General features: G+C 41.8%; 1 protein-coding gene across 2 annotated transcripts in view; it reads left to right on the top strand.

The window, feature by feature from the left end:
• SLC38A1 (solute carrier family 38 member 1) overlaps nucleotides 1-24,706 on the top strand; it is a 68,578-nt gene extending 43,872 nt beyond the window's left edge. Inside the window, exons 6-17 of one of the 2 annotated variants that reach the window (XM_067696294.1) lie at nucleotides 10,113-10,186; nucleotides 11,639-11,731; nucleotides 12,038-12,119; nucleotides 13,104-13,186; nucleotides 14,571-14,629; nucleotides 14,751-14,867; nucleotides 16,116-16,195; nucleotides 19,332-19,432; nucleotides 21,702-21,820; nucleotides 22,329-22,470; nucleotides 22,573-22,670; nucleotides 24,462-24,706. In XM_067696294.1, the coding sequence (XP_067552395.1) occupies nucleotides 10,113-10,186; nucleotides 11,639-11,731; nucleotides 12,038-12,119; nucleotides 13,104-13,186; nucleotides 14,571-14,629; nucleotides 14,751-14,867; nucleotides 16,116-16,195; nucleotides 19,332-19,432; nucleotides 21,702-21,820; nucleotides 22,329-22,470; nucleotides 22,573-22,670; nucleotides 24,462-24,563 (1,150 nt within the window). In that variant the 3' untranslated portion in view covers nucleotides 24,564-24,706. The other variant, XM_067696295.1, reaches the window with a different exon arrangement.
• Nucleotides 24,707-27,492: the final 2,786 nt, after the last annotated feature.

Raw genomic sequence — 27,492 nt, 5'->3', positions numbered from 1 at the left:
TCGGACTGCAGCCTCCTCTACTTCCCTCCAAGGGCCCCCCCTTGGATACTCCCACTGTGCCTGGCCTTAAATGTCATTGAGGACCTCTGTGCTTCCTTCCCTGTCCAGCTTAGATGCCACAGTCCTTCGCTTAAACCCCTTCAGGTCTTCCCCACACCTGAAATTCCCTTCCTCCACCGGTGCTCTGTCACACTGGCCCGGAAAAGCCCTGAATCTGAGCTCTCTCATCATACAGATGGGTGACACTTGAACTTCATCCTCGGTGAGCTCTCCAGCCCTTCCCTCATCCCCCACTGGCACTCTCTTCAGCAGTGTTTTTAAATCTTTATTCACTTCATAGAGATATTTCTCATAGGAAGAATGGGGGTGGAATGGAAGAGCAGCAGAGTGAGTGGAGATCAGAGGTGAATGAGAAAGTGGGGAGGAAAGTGCAGGAGGGCAGAGACAGCCTGGAAATGTGGAAGAAAAGAAGGAGGTAGAAGAGAGCTTGGGAGAGACCCGCACCCCAGGGAAGGACTGGAGAAAGATGATTGGCCAGAAAACAGAATGTTTCCTACCATTTGTCCAGTTCCCTTGTCCTGGTGTTTTACATTTTCTTGCAGGTGATGAGCATCTATGTCTGTGAGTTTAGGAGTGAGGGGCTGTGGTTTGCTGGGAGATGATGTTAGATAAAAGCGGGACGAGCAACAAAGACCACTTTTCGTCCAGCAAGGTAGTTTTTATGTGGGCTCTTCTAATCATGAGGATGGTAAAAGTTTTATATTTTTTCATCAAATAATTCATTTATTCATCAAATATTTATTGGTACATTTTATGTGCCAGACACTCTCCCTGGCACTGAGGATATCAAAGAATATATAAACAAAGGTACTTGCATGATTAAATAACATTAGAACGTTAGGATACTTTTCAATTCAAGAAGGATTTTGTGGGCACCAAGGGGCGGAGCATGGGTGCTCCGGCCCTGCCTCGGGTGCCAGCACGCATCTGCAGAGCCCTATGGCTCAGAGACACCCGTGAGCACAGGCTGAGCACGGTGGGAGCCGCGGCCACGTGAAGCCTCAGCGTAGAGATGCTGCTGAGACCAGCCTTTCCTAAATGACTTGGTCTGTCTTGGTCTCAGAGAAAAACACCAGCTTGTCAGTCGGTTCTTGGGCAGGGGATCTCCAGAACTCAAAGGAAAGTTGTGTAATTTTCTGGTGAGAAAAAGAAGAGGAACTACAGTAACAATTCATGTAGTAATTGCTTACTTGGATGGAGTGCCTCCCACGTGATAAGAACGAATTGCTCATCCCTCCTTTCTAGCTCTTTCTTCTTTGATTTTTTTTAAATTTATTTATTTATTTATTTATTTATGGCCGAGTTGGGTCTTTGTTGCTGCGTGCGGGCTTTCTCTAGTTGCGGTGAGCGCAGGCTACTCTTCATTGTGGTGCACAGGCTTCTCATTGCAGTGGCTTCTCTTGAATCGGAACACCGGCTCTAGGCGCGCGGGCTTCAGTAGTTGTGGCACGTGGGCTCAGTAGTTGTGGCTCGCAGGCTCTAGAGTGCAGGCTCAGTAGTTGTGGCGCACGGGCTTCGTTGCTCCGCGGCATGGGGGATCTTCCCGGACCAGGGCTCAAACCCATGCCCCCTGCATTGGCAGGCGGATTCTTAACCACTGCACCACCAGGGAAGCCCTCTTCTTTGATCTTGACCCTCTCCCAGTTTCTGCCTTCTCAGATGAACAGCTCCTACTAGCTTGGAATGTTATTAATGAATTCTTCCCCTTGGACCTTCTCCCAGGAGGATGCAGTGGCCCTGTGTTCCTAGAGGAGCACCACTCACCAGCGTAGACCTGACTCATCCCTGCTGTGGGCTCCGGGGCCACTGGAGCTCTGCTGAGATGCCTGTGCCCATCCTTGGTTACCGATGTTCCATTTTCTTCTCAAAGCAGAACTAAAAAGAGACAAGAAATTAACAGAAGCCTGGCTTTTTCCTAAGAACCTGCAGAAAGAGCTGTGCCCTAAGGTTGGGAGTGCAGGTGGAGGACAGATCAGCTAAAAGTAGGCCCCAGATCCACTTTGCTAGGCCCAGCCTCAGCTCCTTGTTTGGGCTGAACTGACCACAAAAAGGAAGGTTATAGCTGTGCTCTTAGGATTTGGGATGGAGGGCTTGGCCTAGGGATTCACAGGGTTTCAGCCTCTCTCAACCAGGTGTCAGGGTCTCCCAAACGATCTCAGGCCTTGCCCTTGTGGCTCCACCCATGGCACCCTGTCAACCAAAACCATTTGTTTGGAAAACCCAGCCCCTCCCAGTTAGACGTTGACCCCATTGCTCCTTGCTGAGTTGTATTGTTGATTTGTAGTTCAGAGGTACAAAATTAGTGGTAATTAAACTGTTACTTGATGTCACCAGCCTGAAATGCAGTCAGCTGGTAAGAAATAAAACAAGCATCTCTGGACATTATTAAAAAGAAAAAACTTTTGGGCTTCCCTGGTGGCGCAGTGGTTGAGAGTCCGCCTGCCGATGCAGGGGACAAGGGTTCGTGCCTTGGTCTGGGAAGATCCCACATGCCGTGGAGCGGCTGGGCCTGTGAGCCATGGCCGCTGAGCCTGCGCGTCCGGAGCCTGTGCTCCGCAACAGGAAAGGCCACAACAGTGAGAGGCCCGCATATCACAAAAAAAAAAAAAAAAAAAAAAAAAAAAAAAAAAACTTTTATACTTTCAGCCACGTTTAGAAGAGGAAGGATTATATAGTGTGGTGAGCCTCGGGTCCCTTTTGGAAGGAAAGACATGGCAGTGTGGGGAAGAGTGTGGAGTTGAAAATACTTTAAAAATATATATCCTGGTGAGGTAAGTAATGCTCTACTACCCTTAGGAAGTCGACCAAAGGAAGCAGACAGGACTCGCTCTCACACTGAGCGCCGGTCAGGGACTCACAGGAATGGTAATGGTTCAGCTGTAAATGCTTCCCTTCAGTGCAGTCTCACCTGGACAGCGGTGGGATCCGTGTCGCAGGTATTCACGCTGAATACCTGCAGGCAGCGTGGCGGGCAGTGTGGTGGCGCTGGTTCGGAGGTTGTGAGAAACAGAAACACTGAGATGGATATGCCGGGGGACCAGAGCTGGCAGCTTCCCATCCCGCCTGCTCCAGGCCGGTCCATGGACCAGCAGCATCAACACTGCCTGCGAGCACCAACAGAACCTCAGGTCCCATCCCAGACCTACAGAATGACAGTCTTCATTTTAACAAGCTCCTAAGGAGATACGTATATACACATTGAAATGTGAGAATAGCTGCTTTGAACTCTGGCAAAGGAGAGGACAGGAGGAGTCATGCTGGGAGGGTTGGTAAGGGTTCTCTCTTTTTTGAGAGGAGCGGGTCCTGGAAGAGCTGAAAGCCCTCACCTGCGTGGCAGCCTTGAACACCCCCATCTGAGCTATTTCTGGATCCGCAGCAGTGACGGCTGCTTCATCTTCACCTCTTTCAAGGACTCTGACGCTCGGTTGAAGGATGTCGTATGATTTCTCGTTATATAGCTGGGCTGTTAAAAGATAGTCTCATCTCCCTTAAAGTGCTGGGAGGTTGGGTTTTTTTCTTTTTTCTTTTTTTTTTTTTGAGATATAATTTATAAAATTTCCCCATTTAAAGGATAAGATTTGATTAGTTTACCCAAATAGAGTTGTAGAATCGCCACCACAACCATGGCATAGAACATTTCAGTTGCCTTAAGTGTGTTGGTTCCATTTATTGTCACAGCTTTCCATTTCATTAGCATAAAATACTTTAAAAAATGAAATTTTTTATAACATTATCCATATAATCTTTGGGTAAATTATAGAAGAACAAGAATCGTAGTCCTATCAATATGGTTCAAAACAATGACAGATAAATGTTTTTAAGATAGATGTTTAGATGTTCGTTGTTTTAATGTGTGAGTCAAAATTTTCTTGCAGCAAATAGAGTAAAAATATCTAGGAATATTTAAGAAATCATGGAGGGACTTCCCTGGTGGCACAGTGGTTAACAATCTGCCTGCCAGTGCAGGGGACACGGGTTCGAGCCCTGGTCCGGGAAGATCCCACATGCCGTGGAGCAACTAAGCCCGTGGACCACAACTACTGAGCCTGCACTCTAGAGCCTGTGAGCCACAACTACTGAAGCCCGTGCACCTAGAGCACGTGCTCTACAACAGGAGAAGCCACTGCAGTGAGAAGCCCTCACACCGCAACGAAGAGTAGCCTCCACTCACTGCAACTAGAGAAAGCCCGCACGCAGCAATGAAGACCCAAACTCATCCAAAAACAAATAAATAATTTTTTTAAAAAAGCATATGAATTAAAAAAGAAAAATCACGGAGTATTGCCAGAGGACTGGAAATGGGCCAATTTCATCCCAGCTTTCAAAAGTAGTAAAAAGTGTATCCCAAACATTATTCTAGAGCAGATTATTAAATAGCTTATTTACATGCAATTACTGCAGAAAATACTGCTCCCTGGGGGCAAATAAGGTTTTCCTAAATAGTCGTGCTAACCTAACTTCATCTTTTGAGATAAGAGTGAACTGGTATAATAAGAACCTGCTGTATAAATAAATTAATTTAATTAAAGTTAAAAATTCAATAAAAATAAATTCTTTTTCAGAAAAAAAAAGAAAGAGTGAACTGGTAGGTCACCAAACCGGCTTAAGCAGAGTGTACCTTGATTTTAGCAAGATATTTGGCATCTCACGTGGCTTACAGATGAGATTCTAATCTTTGTAAATTCACTTATACTTAGCCAAGAGTCCGCTATGTGCTGTGTTTGGTATTGGAAGCAAACAGGTAAGTAGGACAGGCCATGACTGTGAATTAAACCATCGTGGCCTGTCCTACAGTCTAGTGGTGAAGAAACATAATAAAGCAATAGAACAAAAAGATACCTCTGGCTGCTGGATGGAGGATGGATCAGAGGGGTCAAGAAAAGGGAAACAGGTTATCACAGTTGCCCAGAAATTAAAGATGACAGTGGCTTGGATTAGAGTAGTGGCTGTGGAGATGGGAAAAAAAAGAAGCGTATGGATTTGGGATATATTTTAGAGGCGGAAATGATAGGACATTTGCCGGTGAATTAGAGATGAGCGATGAGTGAGTAGATGAGAAGTCAGGGATGACCTCCAGGTGTCTGGCTGGAGCAGTTGGCCGGACAGTGGGCCATTTTCCAGATGGGCTTGTTCCGTTCAGAAAGAACCAGTGACTTGGATGAAGGCAGACTCAAGATAGGAAGCTGGATGAGGTAGTTGATACGTAAGTAAAAAGGATAACAATTTTAAAAATATCACAAGACTGGAAAGATAAAAGGTAATGAAAATAAGTGCAGAGCCTTATACTTGGCTTAAAAAAAAAAAAAGAAGTGCACAGGATGGAACCAGGAAGACTGGCCTAACAACAGTTCCCCCAGAAGCTCAACAAGAATGAAAAGTGTGACTTGCTTCCATAAAAATGAAAACCAAAATAGTTTGCCTTAAAAGAAGCAGGATGAATCCTGGGCATATACCCAGAGAAAACCATAATTCAAAAAGACACATGCAGGACTTCCCTGGTGGCGCAGTGGTTGAGAGTCCGCCTGCTGATGCAGGGGACGCAGGTTCGTGCCCCGGTCCGGGAAGATCCCACATGCCACAGAGCGGCTGGGCCCGTGAGCCATGGCCGCTGAGCCTGCGCGTCCGGAGCCTGTGTTCCTCAATGGGAGAGGCCACAACAGTGAGAGGCCCACATACCGCAAAAAAAAAAAAAAAAAAAAGACACATGCACCCCAGTGTTCACTGCAGCACTATTTACAGTAGCCAGGTCATGGAAGCAACCTAAATGCCCATCAACAGACGAATGGATAAAGAAGATATGATACATATATACAATGGAATATTACTCAGCCATAAAAAGGAACGAAATTGGGTCATTTGTAGAGACGTGGATGGACATAGAGGCTATCATACAGAGTGAAATAAGTCAGAAAGAGAAAAATAAATATCGTATATTAACGCATATATGTGGAATCTAGAAAAACGGTACAGATGAACCAGTTCGCAAGGCAGAAATAGAGACACAGATGTAGAGAACAAACATATGGACACCAAGTGGGGAAAGCAGGGGTAGGGGAGTGGGGTGGAATAAATTGGGAGATTGGGATTGACATATATACACTAATATGTATAAAATAGAAAACTAATAACTAATAGATAACTAACCTGCTGTATAAAAAAATTAAAGCAAAAAAAAAAAGACATACAGATGGCCAAGAGGCACATGAAAAGATGCTCAACATTACTAATAAAAAGAATAAAAAAAAAAAGCAGGATGTCCAACTCAAATTAGTAATCTTACTGTGCTTTGCACGGTCTGGATCAAAACTAATGTGAGAGCATCCTGCTTTTCTAGGCTCACAGCCGTTAAAAAGGATGGATGAGAAACTGGACCACGACTGAGCTGTAAACAGCTGAACACTCCATCACAGGATGAAGAGCTGAAAGTACTGGAGAAGTTAAAGTCAAAGAGCACCATCTTAAAATGAGCACCGTCAGATGGACCTTTAGGTGGAGGAGGGGCTAGATTTCAAGTAGATTCAAGTAGGTCCAGAGGGTAAAATAAGGACCCAAGATAAACATAGCAGCAGAAGTTTCAGCTCAGCCTCAGTTCCAGTGCACAGCACTTTCCAGAAGCAGGGTGGGTTGCATATGTGTCCCCTGACAGAAGACTTTGCAGACCTGGATGCCTAAGTGTGGGCACAGAGCATAGAGGTTTCCCATCCTGCCTGAAAAGCTGGGCAGGGTAGTCTCTGAAGGTCTCTCCCCAGTCCAGGAGTCTAGAATTCTGTTTCCTAACCAGCCTCTTTCTTCTCGGGACACAAAATCTACTGGAATGTCCCTGCACCACGTTTTTCAAAGTATCGCTGACACATGAGGGTTCTCAAAATCCCTGAACACGTTCTTCGCGAGACTGACTCTCCCGCCACTGCTTCCCCAGGGCCCGTGTTCAGTCATATGTTCTAGGTCCCCTTCTCTTCAAGGCTGAACATCAGTCTGAACTATTAATACCTTGACGACTCAGTTGCCTGTTGTTGAGGTTTGGTTCCCATTGAAACATGCCTTTTTCAGCGAGCAGCTTTTGCCCCAACCATATGGAAACTTTTGGTCAATGGTTAGCTGTGTGAAAGCTTACATGATACCCAGATGAAATGAAAAAAAATGAATCACTTCTGTTCCTCTTAGCACAGGAATACCAGCTTATGTTTCTCCTCCAGGAAACCAAACTATATGTACAAATATTTACGTGTGTAAATAGGGGCACAGTCATGCTCAAGATAGAAGAAATGTTCAAATAAGTCCTTAGTCTCACGAGTCATTCTCCCTGCTCTTTCTTTCAGATGTCAGCTCCTACTGGATCCTCTTAAACTATTCTAGGATCTGTGATAACCAATTCAATATTTTATTGCTTCTTTCCAAGAATCTAAATAGGGAGATATACTTTTCTAAATTTTAATTCCATTAATGCTAGATTCTGTTATAGGCTAAAGCAGTGATAGAATTTTACATACAGAAGTTGCCTTTTAGTGACCTGATAGAAAAAGGTTTTTGCTTTATATTAGTTTTCAGTCTTGGAAGGGAAGGTCTATATGTTGGGAGGGATGGAGAAAAGGGTCTCCAGGGATTGGCTGTCAGACTTAGTATGGGTCGTTTGGCCGGGGGTGCGGTGTGATGTCTCTCAGACATGAGAGCAAGGGGCTTGTCGTCGCTGTGGAAGGATCTCATTCTGCTGCTGTTAAGTTTGGGGAAGAAGATAGGTGAGCTCCCTGCTAAAATCTTCCCTGATCAACACTTTTCTCCCACTTGGAAAAGAAAAAGAGGTGAAACGAGTTTATGAAGAAATCCTTTCTCTTTTGCCGAAGGCCACAGGCCAGCTGAGCATATCTACAGAGAAGTCCACCCAAAAGAATGGCTCAGAGCCGCTATGTGCAAGAACATGTGGTCCCAGGGCTACCAGCTGGGGGAACAGATGTTTCCGTAGAATGTTTCTTTTGCTACTGAGGACCCAGTTCTCCCTGGCTGAGGGCCTTTGGTTACCCATTAGGTAGATGTTAGTAATTATCCCTCCTACAATGTACATATTTCGAAAGGTCATACTCTTTACTCATTAGCCTGGGGCCCAGTGGTAATATGTCCTCTCCTCCCCAGGTCAGTCCCAGGAGAGTCAATTCAACAGAGGACAGGGTCACTTCAGAAGAGCCCATGGCTAATCCTCAAATTGCATCCATTCTATCCCCAGTTGGTAGCCCAGGATCTTCTGTGCCACAGAAATCCCCTGTGGCCCGTCACAGGCTCTTGTGGAAGTTGCCACTTAGGGTTCAGTATCAACAAGAGTGAACTCTGAGTGAAACTCAAGGCTTGCTTCCTTAATATAAATATTATCTTATAAGATGAAGGAGAAAATCATACCACAGATGTGTCCTGTCTCTTACTCTCCGGCAGAGCATAGCAAATCATGTTCTATTACAGATCTCAAAACTGCTGGATTGCTTAATAAATGCTTGCTCTCAGTTTTTCGTGTCCCTTAACCAGAATAGGTAATAAGGGACTTACCCTCTTATTCACCCTCTTACTCAGGGATCTGAGTCAATATATGTCCGAATGTACTTCTTTACAATCATATCTTAACCTAAATTCCCCTTTATTAGCCGGTCAGTTGGACTTTCACCTGAAGTGTTAGATTTTCCATTCTTCCTCCCATAGATTTTCCATTCTTTCTCCCAGTGTTTGTTTTATTTCTGCCGAGCCCTGTCACTCTTTTATGGTTTCTGGCCAGTGTCTGGCAGTCCGTCTGCTCTGCCCTTGGCTGTCTGTACTCCCCCGTTTATTTCCGCATGGTTGAAACAGAGGAGAAACAAAATGCCACGAGACAAGAGAAAGCTAAGAAGCAGTGTTTCTGCCTGGGGCAAGGGAAGGTACCTGAGGAGGTGACATCTGAGCAGTGGTTCAGCAGGTGTGCGGAGTGGGGGAAGGGCTGGGAAGAGGCCCACGCAGAGAGAATTGCACAGGACGCCAAGCACCGCTCAGCAGTACTTGCTAGAAAAAGAATTGCCTTAATTACTCAAACATGGAATCAGTTGCAGTAATGCATTGTTCCTGGGACATATTTCCCTACATCAGGAAGTGAGCGGTCTTATCTAGGGGGCTGGAATTTAGTTCTTTAAATAAATAAGCTTTATTTGCAATTCTTAGGTCTGTTTTAACCAAACGATTCAGAAATAATCTATGCCATCTCCCACATCATTCTAACTGTGCTTTTTCTCGAGGAAGGTTTGATAATGAGCCAGATGTACTAAAACAAAAACATGAGTTTGTCGTTCAACAAAGTCTTGTCATTCTGCTTGGTTGTCAAACTTTTCCCATCCGTTAAGAGAGGGAAACTTATTATTATTTTAAGAGGAACCAGGTGCAAAAAAAAGTGAATTATCTCAGTGGTCTAATGTATAGATTCAAAGATAGCCATAAAGTAATTAGGTGAAAAGAACCTAGACACTGTTTGGCCTTCTGTTATAGGCGAGGGATGGGAGACATCAAGCAAGGTGCCCACAGTCACGTGATCCTGGACCTAAGGGTCACTGAAAGCCTTTCCCTCAACATCCCCACTCACCCCACTCCCACCCTCACGCCCCTCTCTCACACTTCCTCACGGGGGTGTCACAGCAAGTGCACCATAGACCACAAAAGCTTTCTTTCACAATGTTGTTTTAAAGTGGCCTCAACTGAAATGATCCCAGAAAGCTATTTCTGTTTACGCTTAGGATTACAAAGCATTTGAATTCTTGGAGTTACATTCTAATGAGCAGTTCTTTACTTGGTAGAACGTTTTTATTGAGGATGTTAAGGAGGGTGTGACTAATAGGTTCCAGTATCTGGATCCTGTCAATGAATAGCGTTAACCATATAACATCTAAATCAGCCTTGGCCTTTCTGTTGGTTTGGCCAAAAAGTTTATTCGGGTTTTTCCGTAACGTGGTACGCAAAACCTGAACGAACTTTTTGGCCAACCCAATGCAATGTGAGGTCAGGGTCTGTGTTCTTTACGGTTATCACAAGACTTATTTTCTTTGCTTTAGGATACTTCTGACTTCAGTAACACTGCTGTCTATATATTCAATCAACCTTCTGTTGATCTGTTCAAAGGAAACAGGTAAGCTGATAGCACGTCTAGTTTTGTGAAGCCAGGGTAACTGATTCTCATGGTGATACTGTGAACAAATGATACTCTCCCTGTTCAGCAACTTGATTATTAAAGAAAAACAGTACTTTGACCTGTCGTCACTGGAAGATCTGTAGAGGAATTTACCTAGAGGAGTGGATAGAGCAACATATAAGTTAACTTGTTATGAGCAATGAGCAAATAACATTGCCATTTAAAGAGAACCCTCAGTTATACCTGCTTTTCTAGTTTAAGATGACTTCATTTTAAAGGCCTCGGCTTTTTCCTTAGGTCTTTATAAAATCAGACCAAGGATCCCATGTTTTTATATGATAGCCTCCAAGGTTTCAAAAGTAAACAGAGCTTTCATTCCCTTTCGTGCATATTCCAAGGAGAAAACGTGATTCCCAATGCAATGTGGGAGTGAGTGTGCTGTGAAAAGACTTCAGGTTCTCTGGGCAGTGTAATACCTGAAGTGTTTATTTTCTGTTCCTGGGACACTGGATTATGTGTGTAATACTTTGACTTTTACTTTAGCTAAAACCACATTGGCCGACTATTACTGTAGATAGATGACTCCATTTAACTGGAACATTTTCTAATAAACTGCAGATCTAACCATTGTCTAGTTTAAACACCATTCTTATGAGAGAATAAACAAAAGTTTAATTGTAGTCTGACTCATATTGCTTCCTGTGAACCTTTTGAAAAACGTGAGCTGAACTGTTACAAAGAAGTATAAACCCATTTTCTTAAATGAATGGTTTAACATTGTAGTATTTATTGAGATGAGCCGGTTGACCACTTTAGAATTTTGCCATGGCCAAATTATTCTCTTGACAGAGTTATCTGCTTCCCTCTTTTGTGAGTTGCAAATCCCTGAACTAAATTTTATCAAAGGTCAGAATTCTGATGTCGTGGTTATTACATTTTCTAAGCTTGTTACTGTATTTAGGACCCATGAGGCATTGTTGGAATATTACTAAGATAATTCCTTGTTAGCCTAATCAGTTCAGGTAATTCATTCAAAAGGAACTTTTCTTCCCAAGCATCAGGATTTTTATTTTTAAATCAAATTTTTATTTTAATGATACACACCAGACCTGAGGATAAGATCAGAGTGGGAACTCCCCCCCAGTAAAGCAGGGAGACTTTTGAGACAGGAAAACAAATAAGTCTTATGGCCTCATCGTTTATTTGCAGTGCTTTTGTAGCCAACCTGAAAAAGAAAAAATCGTGGTCATGTCTGACATTCAAAAATGTCAAGGGGTTGTTTTGTAATGAGAATGCCTTAACCCTTGCAAAGCCAAGAAGGCTATTTGTGTGATTTTTGATAAAGACACAATAACTTGGGGAATCGTCAATAGAATGATGAAATCTTGGCTATTTCTAACATAGGGAACTCTGTCATTTCTTCTGTTCTCAACTGTGGTTTTTAAACAGGCTGCATGGTTTACGAAAAGCTGGGAGAACAGGTCTTTGGCACCACAGGGAAACTTGTCATCTTTGGGGCCACCTCCCTACAGAACACTGGAGGTAAAAACATCGTGTTTTTCTATACATTAATGTTGTGAACATTATTATTTCTTTCTAATCCCGGTGGTTGGGTGGCCACATGAATTTTAACATAATTCAAGCAGTATCATTCTCATTGCTAAAATGGCACTTGGAAAGTCCAGCAGGCACAGTAGTCGCTTAACAACCAAGGATACTGGGACAGTGTCTACAGCTGTCTTTGTGTCTTATTGAAGGTTAGTCTAGGAACAGGCTGGTGACCTTTTATATAGCTTGCAACGTGAGCCTCAGTATCCTCTTTCTAAAAATGTTCTCATTTTCCTCTAGCAATGCTGAGCTACCTCTTCATAGTAAAAAATGAACTACCCTCTGCCATAAAGTTTCTAATGGGAAAGGAAGAGACATTTTCGTAAGTTATAGACCGTTGTTTGCGAGATAATTAAAATGCTTTTAATTGAAATGTGGGCTAACCAACGTTTTTGTTTTATGACGACTGCAGAAACAAAGATTTCCCTAGGCTGTTTTTTCTTGGTTTGTTGTTTCTGGGGGTATATAAATGAAGGAAGCAGGCAGAGCCATTTGAACCTGAGCATTTAAAAGGTAGATTCATCCATCGGTCATGCTGTAAACGCTAGGTGCTGCAATTTCCCAAGAGCTTGAAATCTACATCCAGTTTCTATGAAATAGAACAGATGTGGAGTATTTTTGACACAGAAGTGGAACAAGCAAGATTGAGACCCGAGTCTCTTCCTTAAAGAAGGGACAGAGCATTTGGGGAGCAGAACTGACGTGAGCCAGCCTCATTAAAGATGCAGCTAACCTTGGAAAATGTTGCAGCTGCGTTTAGTGCATCCTGTGTTTTGACTACCTCTTGTTTAACAGTTCTTGTCAGTCTTAGTTTCTCTGTTTTCTTTCAAGGGAGAATCGTAGAAACCAGAGTTCCTAGTGTTCTTTCATCAGGATTCAAGGTCAAATACAAGGGATTAGGGAGAAAGCAATGGCTACCTGTGGTGACTTGTTTTGCGGTGATATTAGCCAAGCAAAACAGAAAGGAACTTTCTCTTTAAATAATTGAGAAGAGAAGTTGTAATCGGACAGAACGTAATGTGTGCATCAGCTTTGAAACGATGTAAATAATTCAGAGGAAAGGCATGCTTAGCCAGTGGGAGTGAGGGGGGAGGCAGTATCTCTTCTGCTGCTGCCTGGGGAGAGAGATGATAGTAAGTGACTAGTGGTTGGGTCAAAGTGGTTGGATAAAACCTGAATAATGATAAAAGCTAATGGTAAACGTTAGTAATAGTTAACAAAGTTTAAATACTGTGAAATTTTATGTGTGAGGAAAGAAAAGTCACTTTCTAAGAAAATGTGACCTAACTGCTTACATGCCTTTCAGAGCCTGGTACGTGGATGGCCGCCTTCTGGTGGTGGTAGTTACCTTTGGCATAATTCTCCCTCTGTGTCTCTTGAAGAACTTAGGTAAGAGCTTGCTTTTCTCATAGTCTCTGCAATACCCAGGTGAATCAGAAACCTAATAAAAACGAACAACTTTGCCCTCTGCTTTCACTTGTGGGGTAAAGATTAAATGAGTGATAAATTACAAGTATTAATCAGGCTTGACTTTAACATGGGATAAAAACACTGGTTGGTATGTGACTTCCTAAGCAATCCCTCTACTAAGCTGTGGAGGGAAGAAGGGAGGTCCTGGGACCAGCAACAGACAGTGCTCTGTCCAAAAGCACAAAGTCCAGGAAATGGAATTCTCCTCATACAAGGTCTTACATACTCTGATTATTTAGATGAGCAGAATTTCACATCTGATATCAAGACAGAAAGTTGCTTATATTTTTACCCCAAAGTATTATGAATCACTCTTAAAATTATCAGAGTCTAACCGGTCTCAATTATTTGCTTCATTGAAGGGAGAGAGAGAAGCAAAAAGTCAAAAGTGGTAGATAATCACTAAGTCATATCCATTTGGTTTTGACATTTTTGTGTGTGTGTATTTGGAGACCAGGGTCCCTGATGTTATGGACATTTCGTGTGTGGAATAATGCAGCCAGACTGCCGTCCAGTCCAAAGTCTCTGAAATGCATTTCCTTTAATTCTGGGCTCATTCAAGGCAGACATTTAACGTTCTTCCCAAAGTGATTGCTAACCATAATTGTTTGTTTTGTATGAAAAATACCAAGCCTCTGTAGCTGTTCTGTGAGACCTATAAGTAGATTTTTTTTTAAGCTACTTAATTATCTGGTTTCTGAGTCTGTGTTTAAGCTTTTCTGTGTATATACATGTAGCTCTTTTCAGTGCTAGTGGAGAAGGGCTCTTCTCCCCCAGGGGTAAGAATAGTGCAGCCCCCAGAGACCACTGAACTCTGCCTTTCTGGAGGTTATGGTGCTTGGAGATCTCCCAGGCATTCCAAGGGGAGCAAGGTGGAGATCCTCAGGTGTTCAGTTTCTCCCTAGAAAGCACTTCCTCTCCTCTGCGTATATTCAGTGTTTATACAGTATGTGCATAATCAAGAATTATTGAATGGATCAAGGAGTAAAGGGGATTTGGCCATAGGAATCCATCCGAGTACAGCAACAGAGACCTATGGCCAAATTTGGGAAGGTCTTTTCCCCTGGATCCTGGGAATCTGTGTTCTCTATCTAGTGTGTCAGGAAGAACTGGAATCAAAACACAATGCTATAATGTTTTAATTTCAAGTCACCATTTTTGCCAAGTAAGGTAGCACTATCAAATAATCTTGTATTAATACTAGCATGTATGAATACTATTGGAACCCCAGACTATGCTTGAAAGAATGCATTGAAAGAGGTGATGGATGAAATCATAATAATTCTTTAAACTTTTTTTTTAGGCTATCTTGGCTATACTAGTGGATTTTCCTTGAGCTGTATGGTTTTTTTCCTAATTGTGGTAAGTGCTGATTGAAATGGTTGGCTTGGTTTTGCTGTAGTATGATGCTATGTAATAATTATGCATTATTTGGCTTTATGTGATAACGTCTGATTGTTTCTCCTTTATTTTTTAATACTAGGTTATATACAAGAAATTTCAAATTCCCTGCATTGTTTCAGAGCTAAATTCAACAATAAGTGCTAATTCAACAAATGCTGGCATGTGTACGCCAAAATATGTTACCTTCAATTCAAAGGTAAGTTTCTTATCCTTTAAATATAAAAACGAGTGTTTCTGCTAAGGGCATTTGTATTTCTCAGACTTCTTTTGATTAAACTGTCTTTGATGTGTTTGTTCTCAAAAGAACACTGTATCACTGCTTCCAACTGCCACAATCCATTTAGGGACCTTGGAGAAATATACAAATTGTATATTTCATCCTCCCTTTTACCCAGTTTATGTGTAGGACAGCCTTAAGTATTCCCTGTGAAAACCTCTTTCTGGATAATTGTCTCAGCTCTGTTATTCCTTGTGGATCTTTAAAAACAGATTAATAACTAACATCCTTAGCCCACTGCTTCTTATCTTGTGGTGACAGAAAGGAACACCTCAGACTTCCCCAGCAAGTACAGTTGAAATACAGACGCCACCACAAATTGGCACTTAAGGAACGTTCATACGACATATTGGGAAATGATGGACTATGGAACCAGTCAGGCTTGGATTTGAATCCTCAGGCAAATTATCAACCCCATTTGTAAAATAACTATTCTATTCTGTATCTTACAGGGTTTTGTTAGAATGTGCCTGGTACAGTGCTTAGGCAAAATTAGAGCATGAGAAATGTTACTTTTCCCTCCTTCTCTGCCAACTTCTTTTTGCATAAGAAGTTACTATATTGAATTTGGGAGTTTTAAAAAACCTTATCTAAGAAAACGAATTTAGCTCGTTCTCTCTCTCTCGCTGTCTTTTAACTCTCAAGGATACAGCCAAAGCAGTGAAGTGATTTTCTTTTTAGAAAGTAACTTTCTTTTTAGATGCCATATTTAAGTCTGATTGATGCGCCCGGTATAGTGCAAAGAGCAGTAAAACGGAGGTGGAAGTTCTGGGCGTGTTGCCTAGCCTGTCTTGGAGGGAGTCAGGAGAACAGCACTGGTCTGCCTCAGGGTTGCTGTGGGGATTCAGTGAAATAATGTAGGAAAGTGCTATGTAACCGGCTAGCGCCACATAAGTACGGGGTGACGCAGTGCCTGGAGGTTGTAAAATACACTGTGGGTGAGCCCAGCTCTAGAACCCCTGTCTGCCAAGTGCCTAACGTCTCAAGCTAGATAAGCTCTCTTAGAGAAGCTGCTCCTATTTCGATACCAAAGCTCTCCTAATAACCAAATAATCCAGGGATTCTGAAGGGCTGTCAGATGAAAAGACGGCTCAGAAATACTGGAGCTGTACAGTTTTTATGGTAAAAATGCCTTTCCGTAACATTTATATTTTTTCTTTCAAATAGACCGTGTACGCTTTACCAACAATTGCGTTCGCATTTGTCTGCCACCCGTCTGTCCTGCCAATTTACAGCGAGCTTAAAGAGTAAGAGATGTGTTTAATTTTTTTGCAAACTGAATCATTTTAGGGCCCCTCATTAATAGGCAAGTACTGTATTTAAAGTAAATGGACTCATATGATGAAGCCCCGCTGACTCATCACCCAGCTTCAACATTTACTTTCTGCCATTCTCAAGCAAGAAAAATCACAAACCTACAGTATATTTTGGCCATAAATGTATAAAGCGGCTTACTCTGTGGGCTTTTTCTTGTTGATTTGGTTTTTCAAATTCTGTATTACTCAAGAGAGTTCAAGTATTTGTGTTGCTTTATGTTACTTATGATTATTTTGCAAGTGGATAATAATAATCTTCATACCCATCTGTGAGCCACTAAATACACTGCATCTGATTTGCCTTTTGGTTGACTTGGAAAAGGCTGGTAAATCAGGCAGGAAGAAGTTAATGTTAAGACCACAAACTGGACAAAAGAATATTGTTGTTCATTTCAAACGACTACAGTGATTATATGGATTTGTTTTTGATTACTGTTAGAGAAAACGAAAGCCCTGCTTAGAAATTCCCTCATGGGTTCTCTTTTTAGCCTATTGTTATCAGACTTTCCACATAAAAATAGTCATCATGGCATAGTGTCTTTTTTTGAGGTAACTGGTTTACAACTTATATAGGTTTCATGTGTACAACCTAATATTTCTCCTTCTGTATACATTACATCCGGCTCACCACCAAAAATTTAGTTTCCATCCATCACCATAGAGTTGATCCCCTTTATGCATTTTGTCCTCCCCCAGCCCCTTCCCCTCTGGTAACCACTACTCTATTCTCTGTAGCTACCTCCTTGGTTAGTTTTATTCCTAGGTATTTTATTCTTTTTGTTGCAACTGTAAATGGATTGTTTTCTTAATTTCTCTTTCTGCTAGCTCATCTTTAGCATACAGAAACATGGCAGATTTTTGTATGTTGACTTTGTACCCTGCAACTTTACTGTACTTGTTTATTATTTCTAATAGTTTTTTGGTGGAGTCTCCAGGGTTTTCAATATATAAAATCGTGTCACCTGCAAATAGGGACAGCTTTCCAATTTGGATGCCTTTTATTTCGTTTTCTTCCCTAATTGCTCTGGCTAGGACTTTCGATACTAGGTTGAATAAGAGTGGTGAGAGTGGGCACACTTGTCCTCTTCCTCATTTTAGAGAGATAACTTCCAGTTTTTCATCATTGAGAATGATGTTAGCTGTGGGTTTGTCATATATGGCCTTTATTATGTTGAGGTAGGTTCCTTCTGTACCCACTTCATTGAGTTTTTATCGTTAAGTGGGTATTTTGTTAATGTGGCATATATATCACATTGATTGATTTGAGAATGTTGAACTATCCTTGCATCCCTGGAATAAATTCCACTTGATCACAGTGTATGATCCTTTTGATGTATTGTTGTATTCAGTCTGCTAGTATTTTGTTGAGGATTTTTTGCATCTATGTTCATCAGAGATATTGGCCAGCAATTTTTTTGTGTGTTTTGGTATAAGAAATCAACGAAACTATTTGTCAGACATTGTGTGTTTTGGTATCATGGTGATGTTGACCTCATAAAATGTTAGGAGGCATTCCCTCCTCTTCAAAATTTTGGAAGAGTTTGAGAAGGATAGGTATTAAATCTTCTTTAAATGTTTGGTAGACTTCACCTGGGAAGCCCTCTGGTCCTGGAGACTTGTTTTTTGGGAGGTTTTTGATTACTGTTTCAATCTCTGTACTAGTGCTCAGTCTATTCAGATTTTCTATTTCTTTATGACTCAATCTTGGAAGGTTATATGATTCTAAGCATTGGTCCATTTCTTCTAGGTTGCCCAATTTGTTGGCATATAGCTTTCATAATATTCTCTTGTAATCCTTTGTATTTCTGTGGTATCCATTGTTATTTATCCTCTTTTGTTTCTGATTTTATTTATCAGGGCCTTCTGTCTTTTTTTCTTAGTGAGTCTAGCTAAAGGCTTGTCATTTTTCTTTATCTTTTCAAAGAATCGGCTCTTAGTTTCATCGATCTTTTCTATTGTCTTTTTAGTTTCTATTTCATTTATTTCCACTCTGATCTTTGTTTCCTTCCTTTGGACTTTGTTTGTTCTTCTTTTTCTAGTTCCTCTAGGTGTCAGGTTAGATTGTTTATTTGAGATTTTTCTTGTTTCTTGAAGTAGGCATCATGGTATAGTCTTAAACTCAGAAAGATATACACTATAGCTATCTGTTTCCATTTTGAAACAAAAATAAAGATGATGTTATTTAGCATTGAATTCACTCATTAGTCTTCCTCTTTCATATTTAATTGATATATGAGTAAACTTTGAAGTATCGGTATTTACATCTACCTGTCTATGTGTTCATCAGGCTTACTTTATGACCTTATATTTAGGGTGTTTAAATACGTCTTTGGCATCTTTTAAATTTAATAGTTCAGCTTTTAGTTTGTAATTTCCTCACATGGGTACTTCTCAATTTTTCTCGTTTTCCATACTCCCTTTTATGACACACTCAAATGTTGTGACTGTTGGTGGTCGACTGTTGGGTACAAGTCTTGTGGATTAATTGTTTGGGCAGTTAAAGAAACTTAGAGGTTCATGCAAACTCCCAGAGTAAACTTGACCTAAGAGAGAAAGAGAGAGCCCTTCATTATCCCAGCTGTGAGCTCTTAGGCACTCATTGCTCTGGAGACAAACAGGCTTCCCTGGGGCTATTCAGTGGGAAAACCGGAACTTAAATAGCAGCTTTAGCAACTGAACACCGAGGTCAAGTTGTAGCTCTGCCCCGAGGTGAGAGAACAGCTTTGGAATTTATTCTGCCTTTTTCCTGTGCATGCTGTGTGTAGAGATAGTATCAAACAAATGTTAAAAAATACTCTTTGCTCTACAGATGAGAACTCGATATTCTTTCAAAAGAATGGGGAAGAACATTCAAGGGATTGTTCATTACCTGGCTGTCTCTCTCCCAATACCCATTTGGTGTAAAAGAAGTTATTATAAACTGGCATATTTGCTGGGGGTAATTTCAGGTGGTCAGGTCAGCCCCAGCCTGATAGAAAGTTAAGTTCTATTCTTCAGTGTTAACACTGGTGCTTACATTCAGTAATGTGGTTTTTAATTTTTCAAATTCCTTTATCTTTGTTTTTAGTCGATCACAGAAAAAGATGCAGATGGTTTCAAATATCTCCTTTTTCGCCATGTTTGTTATGTATTTCTTGACTGCCATTTTTGGCTACTTGACATTCTATGGTAAGTACCTTCTGTCAGTACATAAATATAGGTATTAGTAAGTAAATTAGTAAAAATCGATATCAAAATAACTTTTAATATGATAGCCCAAAAAGCAACAAATCTGTCCATTGACTTGGTGACCTTTTCTTCTACTTAAAGCAAATGGCAGTGGTTCCTTTCCATATTCATGCAGACTGCACAATAGAATAATTACTGAAACAATATACTGTAATTTTTTTCTCCTAATACTGTCCTTAAAAGAAATTGCATTTTATAAGCACGCCACCTTTACTGACGAAAGTTTAAAATTATAATCAGAGAAGGCTTTCCTAATTGCTGTTGAGAACTGGGTCAGATTCCATTAATAGAAAAGAGAGACAGATTTTGAAAGTGAGAAAGAGTAGAGTGCTACACTCATGACACTCTGCATTAATTAAAAATAAAGCACCTGGGGCTTCCCTGGTGGCGCAGTGGTTGAGAGTCCGCCTGCCGATGCAGGGGACGTGGGTTCGTGCCCCGTTCTGGGAAGATCTCACGTGCCTTGGAGCGGCTGGGCCCGTGAGCCATGGCCGCTGAGCCTGCGCGTCCGGAGCCTGTGCTCCGCGACGGGAGAGGCCACAACGGTGAGAGGCCCGCGTACCGCAAAAATAAATAAATAAATAAAAATAAAGCACCTGATCCTTCAGCTGCAGGTGGAGCCTTGCAACGATTTGAAGCAGTGACATAGAAAGTTAAAAGAAATGAAACCTGAAAAAGAACAAGGTTTCATTTGTAACTTTTATTGACCCTGTATGAATAGTTTACCTTCTTTTACTACTTCTTCATCCTCTTCTATTCCAATCATCCTGCAGCTTTATTTAACATCTTTCATTATCATTGTAATTTGGGACCTAATATAAATTTAAATACATAAATTTCACATTCTCTACTAAATAATATTTCTTGGGGGCATTTTTTCATAAACACAAATGTCTCAAAACTTAAACACGTTTAGAGATGATCAATTCATCCTGGAGAGGAAGGGAAGCACCAAGTCCTAACCACTGGACCGCCAGGGAATTCCCTTATTAACATTCTCACAAGCGATAGAGAATAGCATTGTCTAGTGAGTCCATAAATACCACATTTAATTTCTGCATAAAGATGGTGTTCTTAAGTTTCCTGCAGAGTTGTAGGGATTAGGGTGGGTAAAGGGAGGGAGAGAGAGAGAGAGAGTGCCTAATGTTAGTTGAATGGTCTCACTGCAACCTTGTTTAAGCTATGATTTTTCTTGGCAAATCCATTTTTTTCCCACATAGAATAGAATACCAAACCCTTTCATACTCTTAGGTCAAAGAAAAAACTCAGCTATTTTTAGACGGTTATGAATTTTGAATCAAGGAAGTTAGAACTAAGGAGATTTTTATTATATCCTAGGGCCCTTTTTCTAAAATTGAGACCCATCTCTGGCCCTGACTAGAATTGGAATTCCACACCCTGAACCTTGAGAAGGGAGGGAAACTATCTTTCGTCAAAGGAGTGAGCATTTTCCAGTTGGAGATAAGATGGCAGAGTAGAAGGACCTTGAGCTCACCTCTTCTCACGAGCATCCCCAAATCACAACTAACTGCTCAAAAGTCATTGATAAAAAAGACACGAGTGAGCATTCTTGCTCTCAGTGGCTGCCATTCTAGCTTTGGTTCTCTTTGAAATGACACTTCCTGAAGTTCAGAGTTGAGAAAAAGTTCAAAGTGGTGTGTAAGCTAAGTACTTTTTTTATGAGGAAAACATACCTGGAAGAGAAGAATGATGAACTTCACCATGGTGAAGTTCCATGGGTACCTCTGCCGCTTGGACATTGAGTTATAAGAGGAGAGTTTGAAAGTGGCCCCGTGGGGCCTGCAGTCCACTTAGCGAGAGCGAGGCTATTCTGTGTTGTTTGATGAGTGACACCAAGTCGGGGAGAATCTAGATGAAGAAGGGCTTTGTGCTTCAACCGTATGGTATTTCTACCCCCAGCTTACTCTTAGGTTTAGTGTAGTGTAAGTTAAGCTCCCCACTTGGTGTAACTTCTTCTAGTGATTACTGTACATTCCTTTTTGCTACAGGTACGTGTGGACAGGTGGTGCCCATCTCACACAGGGGATTTTTCTTTTCAACTTTATAAATTGTGAATAGACACTTCGATACCCAGAACATTGCTTTCCTTGCCCCTTAGTTTACAAATTCTTTGTGGCTCAGAAAACCCGTCATTCCGTGATGTGCCTTTGTCTTGTTTTAACACCCTCTTACGTTTCCCTCGTTTTAGAAAATGTGCATTCGGACCTCCTCCACAAGTATCAGAGTAAAGATGACATCCTCATCCTGACCGTGCGGCTGGCTGTCATTGTCGCTGTCATCCTCACGGTGCCGGTGTTATTTTTCACAGTGAGTAAAAGGCCTCAGTGCAACTTAAGAAAAGCTGAGGTCTCCTTGCAGAGCAAGCCTGCTGCAGGGAACTCTCCTGCATCATTGAAACTGCATCAAGAAAGGATCCCATAGCTCTTTGCAAAAAAAGTGGGATCAGTGAGTTAGGGTAACCTTCTGATGGAATGAATCTTCGTTCTAATTTATCTGTCCCTCTTCTTTACAGAGAAATGTAGATAGACTGTTTGAATCCCAGTCATCCATGACAGGGGAATATAGAAGAACCGTGAAAGAACACTCAGTCATAGATAAAACAGAAACGATCCCCCTGTTTTATTCGTAAAGAAAAAGACTTCCCATCTTAAGTCAAGCCCCCCTGCTTCCCAAACTGTTAAAGCCATCTATAAACTCACTAGGTGTGACAAAACATGTCCCAAATGCCTGTGCACCAATCTTTCAGTCACTGCCGAGAAATGTGAAAGGCAGCGTGCTGTGGGCATTAGGAATTTTTTGTTTTCTTTTCCTGCAGGTTCGTTCTTCTTTATTTGAACTGGCTAAGAAAACAAAGTTTAATTTATGTCGTCATGTCTTCGTGACCTTCATACTGCTGGTTATTATCAACTTGTTGGTGATCTTCATACCCTCCATGAAGGATATTTTTGGAGTCGTAGGTACGACTTTCTGACTTTCTGCTTATTCTATTTACAATAGCTGTTTAGAAACCTGAAGGTTCACGATAACAACCTCAAACTTTGTTTTTCCTTATTTTTCAGGAGTTACGTCTGCTAATATGCTTATTTTCATCCTTCCTTCGTCTCTTTATTTAAAAATCACAAGCCAAGATGGAGATAAAGGAGCTCAACGAATTTGGGTATGTCTCATGCCAGCCACTCTCATTTTTCTGATTAGTTTTTCACTGAAATATATCAAATACATAGTCCATCTCCACCAACTAATACTACTTTTAGGGATCTCAAAAGTAGGCAGCAGTCCTAGTGTTTGCCCATTTGGGAAATTTAAAGTATCAGAATTTTCTCCATTCCCTCAAAATATTTTCAGGTTTTGCTCTTTTGTGCCTTATTTTGCTCTGCGAGGGCAGGGCCAACTGAAAGATTAGACGTTTATCATCCTGTGTCTCTGTAGGGTAATGCCTTGTCTTTAGCAAGACCTGAAGTGGAAAGGGGCTCAAAGATTTTATGCAGTCTGCTGTTTCGGTACAATTCCTAGTCCTGTAACTCCATGCTACAGCCCAGGGAACCTGCAATGCCTTAATTTAAATGGCTGAGTTAGTGTAAAGAGTCTTTTATATGATTTGACAGAAATGCTTTGGAGCAGCAGACCTGGATTCAGAAACTACCTTTCTATATTGGGATTCTTGTTTCCAGGTCTGGTGAAGTTCAAGGGCATCTTGAAGGTGGTGCACTTGGAGACAGTGAGGGAAGCAGGGGTGAAGTGGCTGCTACATGAGTACCTTCTGGAGCACCATTATGTTTGGCTTCGGAGAAGGCTTCTCAGCCGCCCTCCCAGATAGTGTAAGCACTCCAATCCACATGTTACCTGAGTCAACAGACCCGGATGAGAGACATAGGCATGGGGGATCATCGCTGTGCATGGAGGAGAAGCAGCGTTGATGCTGGTAGAGCATCTGCTTCCCCAACAGGATCATCCCTAAAGCCATAAATCCTCAGTCCTTCTAGAGCTGACCAGTGGGGACTTCATGAGGACAGAGAGGAAGAGCAGTCACTCTGGCACAGCAGTAACGTAAACTAAGATTAAGTTTGACAATGATGGAGACCTACTGCCCGTGAATTCTCTGGGCCTCTCCAACCCTGCTCCCGTTTCAAAACTGCTAGGAGGATCTACCAACTAGCATTAGACAAGGGATCCAGTCCATGTGGGGACCCAGTGGGAGTTACACCAGACCAGTGATGGTGAGCCTGTGTGCAACCCTCCCAATGCCACCCTTCACCTTCTCCCCTTCCCTTACCTCTGTCTCCCCATCCAGACTCTAGTCCAGCCCCCCTGGCTCTCATGTTGCTTCATCCTTCTCCCTGAATTTCAGCTCTCATTGGAAACTCTCAAGGCCAAGCAGTTTATAATCTCGAGTTCTCCAGATTCTAGAGTTAGGAACCTGCCCCCTGTGGCCTTCATCAACCCTTGAAATAACTTTGTTTTGGACACCCATTTCCTATGTTCACTCTAGCAAATCTACTTTTCTTTTTGATATCCTTTTAACACTTTTTCAAACAGAAATGTTTGCCCGCCAGCGATAACCTAGGTTGGTTGGTAAAGAGTAATGAAATGACCTGTATGTTTTCTAAGCCCATTCTTTTTTTCGGTTGTCGTCTTAGTCTGAAAGAAGCTGTGAGGATACCGTCAGCTGTAGAACAGATTCACTCTGAGGTGACTGTGAAGTCAAAGGACAGAATGCAGAGGATGGTTCTGATAGCTGGTTTTTCTTAGTTTCCCATCCCTGGAGAATCAGATGCACACAGTTTTAGAAAGATTCTCACAGTTCAGCAATAGTTGTAACAAACTTTGTAACAAACTCCAAATACAGAGGGACTCAGAAAGAGCGGGAAAAGCATATCTGTTTTTTCCCTGGTATGTGTGGGAAATGTTTGCTTCCCTGAAAATAACCGTTGCCTTTCTGTCACTCCAGGCTGCCCTTTTCTTGGGTCTGGGGGTGGTGTTTTCCCTGGTCAGCATTCCCTTGGTTATCTACGACTGGGCCTGCTCATCAGGTGGTGATGAGGGCCACTGAGACCAGATGGAGAAGGAAACGGTCAAGTTACCACTCATCAGCAAGCCCTCATCGCATCCTTTGCAAGTTTACAGAAGCAAACAGAAATTTACAAGATACACAATGGAATAACACTTTGGTAACAAAACAGAGACCTGTTTCTATCATGGTTCATGTCCCTCCAAGATTGGGGATCAATTTTAAGGATTATGGATTTCTTTTGTTCCAAATTGCACGCAATCACATTTTCCAGTACTTTTCCCAATCAGTTATTTTTCACTCTCCTAACTCTGTTTTCTGTGATGTCATCGTCTCTTAGAACTTGGAAGACATGATCATCCGTCATGTTTATTTATTACACATCCAGATTCTGACATAATTTTCCTACTGATGTTCAGCTTATAATATCTGTACCTTTTTAGAAAAGAAAAGAATCTTGAATTGTATATATTTATTTTGCTTTACAGAAAAAAAATGGTTTCGTAAATAATTTGCCTATTTTGGTTAACATAGCACATAGGGATAATCATATGAGAGTCACAGGGCGTGCACCCTTGCTGGACCAGAGGATGCCCAATATTTGAGGCAGCTCTGATCACCTGGCAGCCGAGCTTCTGCAGCCCATGGCCTCGCTGGCACTGCAGCCCACTCTGTGCAGAGATATTCTCTGGCGACTGTTCTCAGCTGGGAAGGGGATGGGAGTGATTCTTACCTTGGTAAACATACTAATCTACACATCTGGGTAATCTAGCAAATGAAGTTTTGTTTCCCCCTTGACAGTTTCTGTCAGAGTTACTCTAAGCTGCGTCAACTTCTATTGGAGAAGACCCATGATACCTTTGTAACAAATTGAGAAGCGAGAGTCCTACAAAAAGATTGTCCAAAATGCCTAAGGAAATATTCCTCGGGTGCAGGTAGCCTTCAGCCCTGCATCGGTATTGTTGAAGGGGGAAAAGCATTTTCTTAAATTACAAACCCAGCAGCTTTTACTCATGTCCACCAGCTTTTTGCACAGAGAATCATGTGTATCTAACCAAGGATGATCTAGGATAAGTAATTCCTGTTTTATATTGGGTACCTTAGGGGGGTCTTTAAAAGACTTGTTTTATATCTATAAATTTAGGTTATTACAAATATAAGATTTTTGTACCTTAAATAAGCCTCATTCCTATTTCTTCTCCATTAACCATCCATCCAGTCTTGAAAAAAGAAAATGAGCCCTCAGAGATGGTCTTTGAGAAGAACACGTGATGAAATCACTGTGTACCTTTCTTCCCCCAGATGGGGCCTTTGGAGTCTATGCTCTCTCTCTTCTCGCCCCTAGTCAAGGGTGGGCCGTTACTGCCCGACTGACGTGAACCACACAGGAGGACAGAGTTGCCTCACACTCTTACCCCAGCCCCTCTCCTAAAGCAAGTGAAGGAAACTACAGAGAGGCTGAAAAAAGAAGAGAGTTTGGGACAAGGTAGCTTGGAAAGGCGTGGGAGACAGTATAGAAACCCAGCACCGCATTCCGCCTGAGCTGGGCCATCACCTATGATTGGATTGTCCGTATCACACAGTGAGAAGTGTGTGTACCCTGTGAGCTGGTCACTTGAAACAGGACTTGTGTTTTATCTGCATCCTAGTTGAATTCCACAGACACGTAAGTTCACCAAGCACAGATTTCTTATCCAGAGATAAGTGGCCTCTAACCGCAGACTCCTGGCAGAGTTTCCAGGCACTTAGCTCTGGGCTCTCTTCCTCCCCCACGGAGACCCCCAGAGGCCTCCACACTTACCGGGAGTAACACGGAAATGTCCCCTTCCCTTTACAGACTAGTGTCCCATAGAGAGCGCAGGCATCAGAGCACTTTCTCGTGATCCTCTTGGGGGAAAAGAAGTTATTTCCTGCATTTCTTAGCGGGATCATCATAGCTTTTACCATAATGCTCCAGAATTACATGCACATTAGGTCAGAGTTCAGGTGTTTAGATATGAGTACCTACCTATGTATGACTTCCTAACCTAGTAAAATCCACAGCCCTCTGTCCTCCCCAGCAGTGTCTTCCATGTTAGATGAGCAGGAGAGAAACTCAACAAAACAAGTTGGCTGGCCCTTTGAGCTGTCCAGGGCACCAAATAACGAAATAGCCAGAGAGTGGATGACCCTCCATTAAATAAACTACAAATGTAGCCTGCAAGCTATATTATGCTGCTTTCTGTTTTCTTCATTAATTTATAACAATTCATTTTATGCCCACAGAGTCCATTTAGAAGGCGATCATTAGCTCTTGGGATGTGTAGTGATATTTTTGGATGTCTGGATTTTACGTGTCAGGACAAGGGATTTTTATTATTACTTAAAATATACTTATTTAGAGGAGGCACATTGCTGTGAATGTCTGTGATACTACAGGTTTTTTAAACCTTCTTTGTAATGTTTATCTAAGTTTATTGTTGACTGAATATAATAGACCCTACTGTAATTTGTCAAATATCACGGACTAATTACATCATTTGTGTGGGATTAGCTGTAAAGTGTACTGCCCTTATTCTTCTTATTCAGAACAGTGAACCGGTAGCCAAAAATACATGTACCACAGATGTTAGGTAGAATTTAAATAACACAGTCAAGTGCTGTAGAAGTTTTTCTGCTAAATGAGTAGACTAACGAATATTATACCTTAGCCTTTGGGAGCAGCACGTTTTCCTTTGGTAGATAGGACCTCAGCACTAGTGAACGGCGCCAGCTTCGTACTTTGGATTATGAACTGTTCTCTAGTTATAATAACACAGCACACTGGAAATCCCTAGTTTCCTTCATGTTACTTACTGGAAGTGGGGTTGCAGAGTATAGACGGGAAAGAAGTCCAGTCTTGTTAAGCACGGGCAGCCCCCAGTTTGTAAGCAGACCAGTTGTAAAACTGTCAGTTGTTTGCAACCTGGAATGCATTTTCCTTTAGAAACCA

The sequence above is a fragment of the Pseudorca crassidens genome, chromosome 11, assembly GCF_039906515.1.
Source record: "Pseudorca crassidens isolate mPseCra1 chromosome 11, mPseCra1.hap1, whole genome shotgun sequence".
NCBI lineage: Eukaryota > Metazoa > Chordata > Mammalia > Artiodactyla > Delphinidae > Pseudorca > Pseudorca crassidens.
This window is presented reverse-complemented; position numbering and strand designations above follow the sequence as displayed.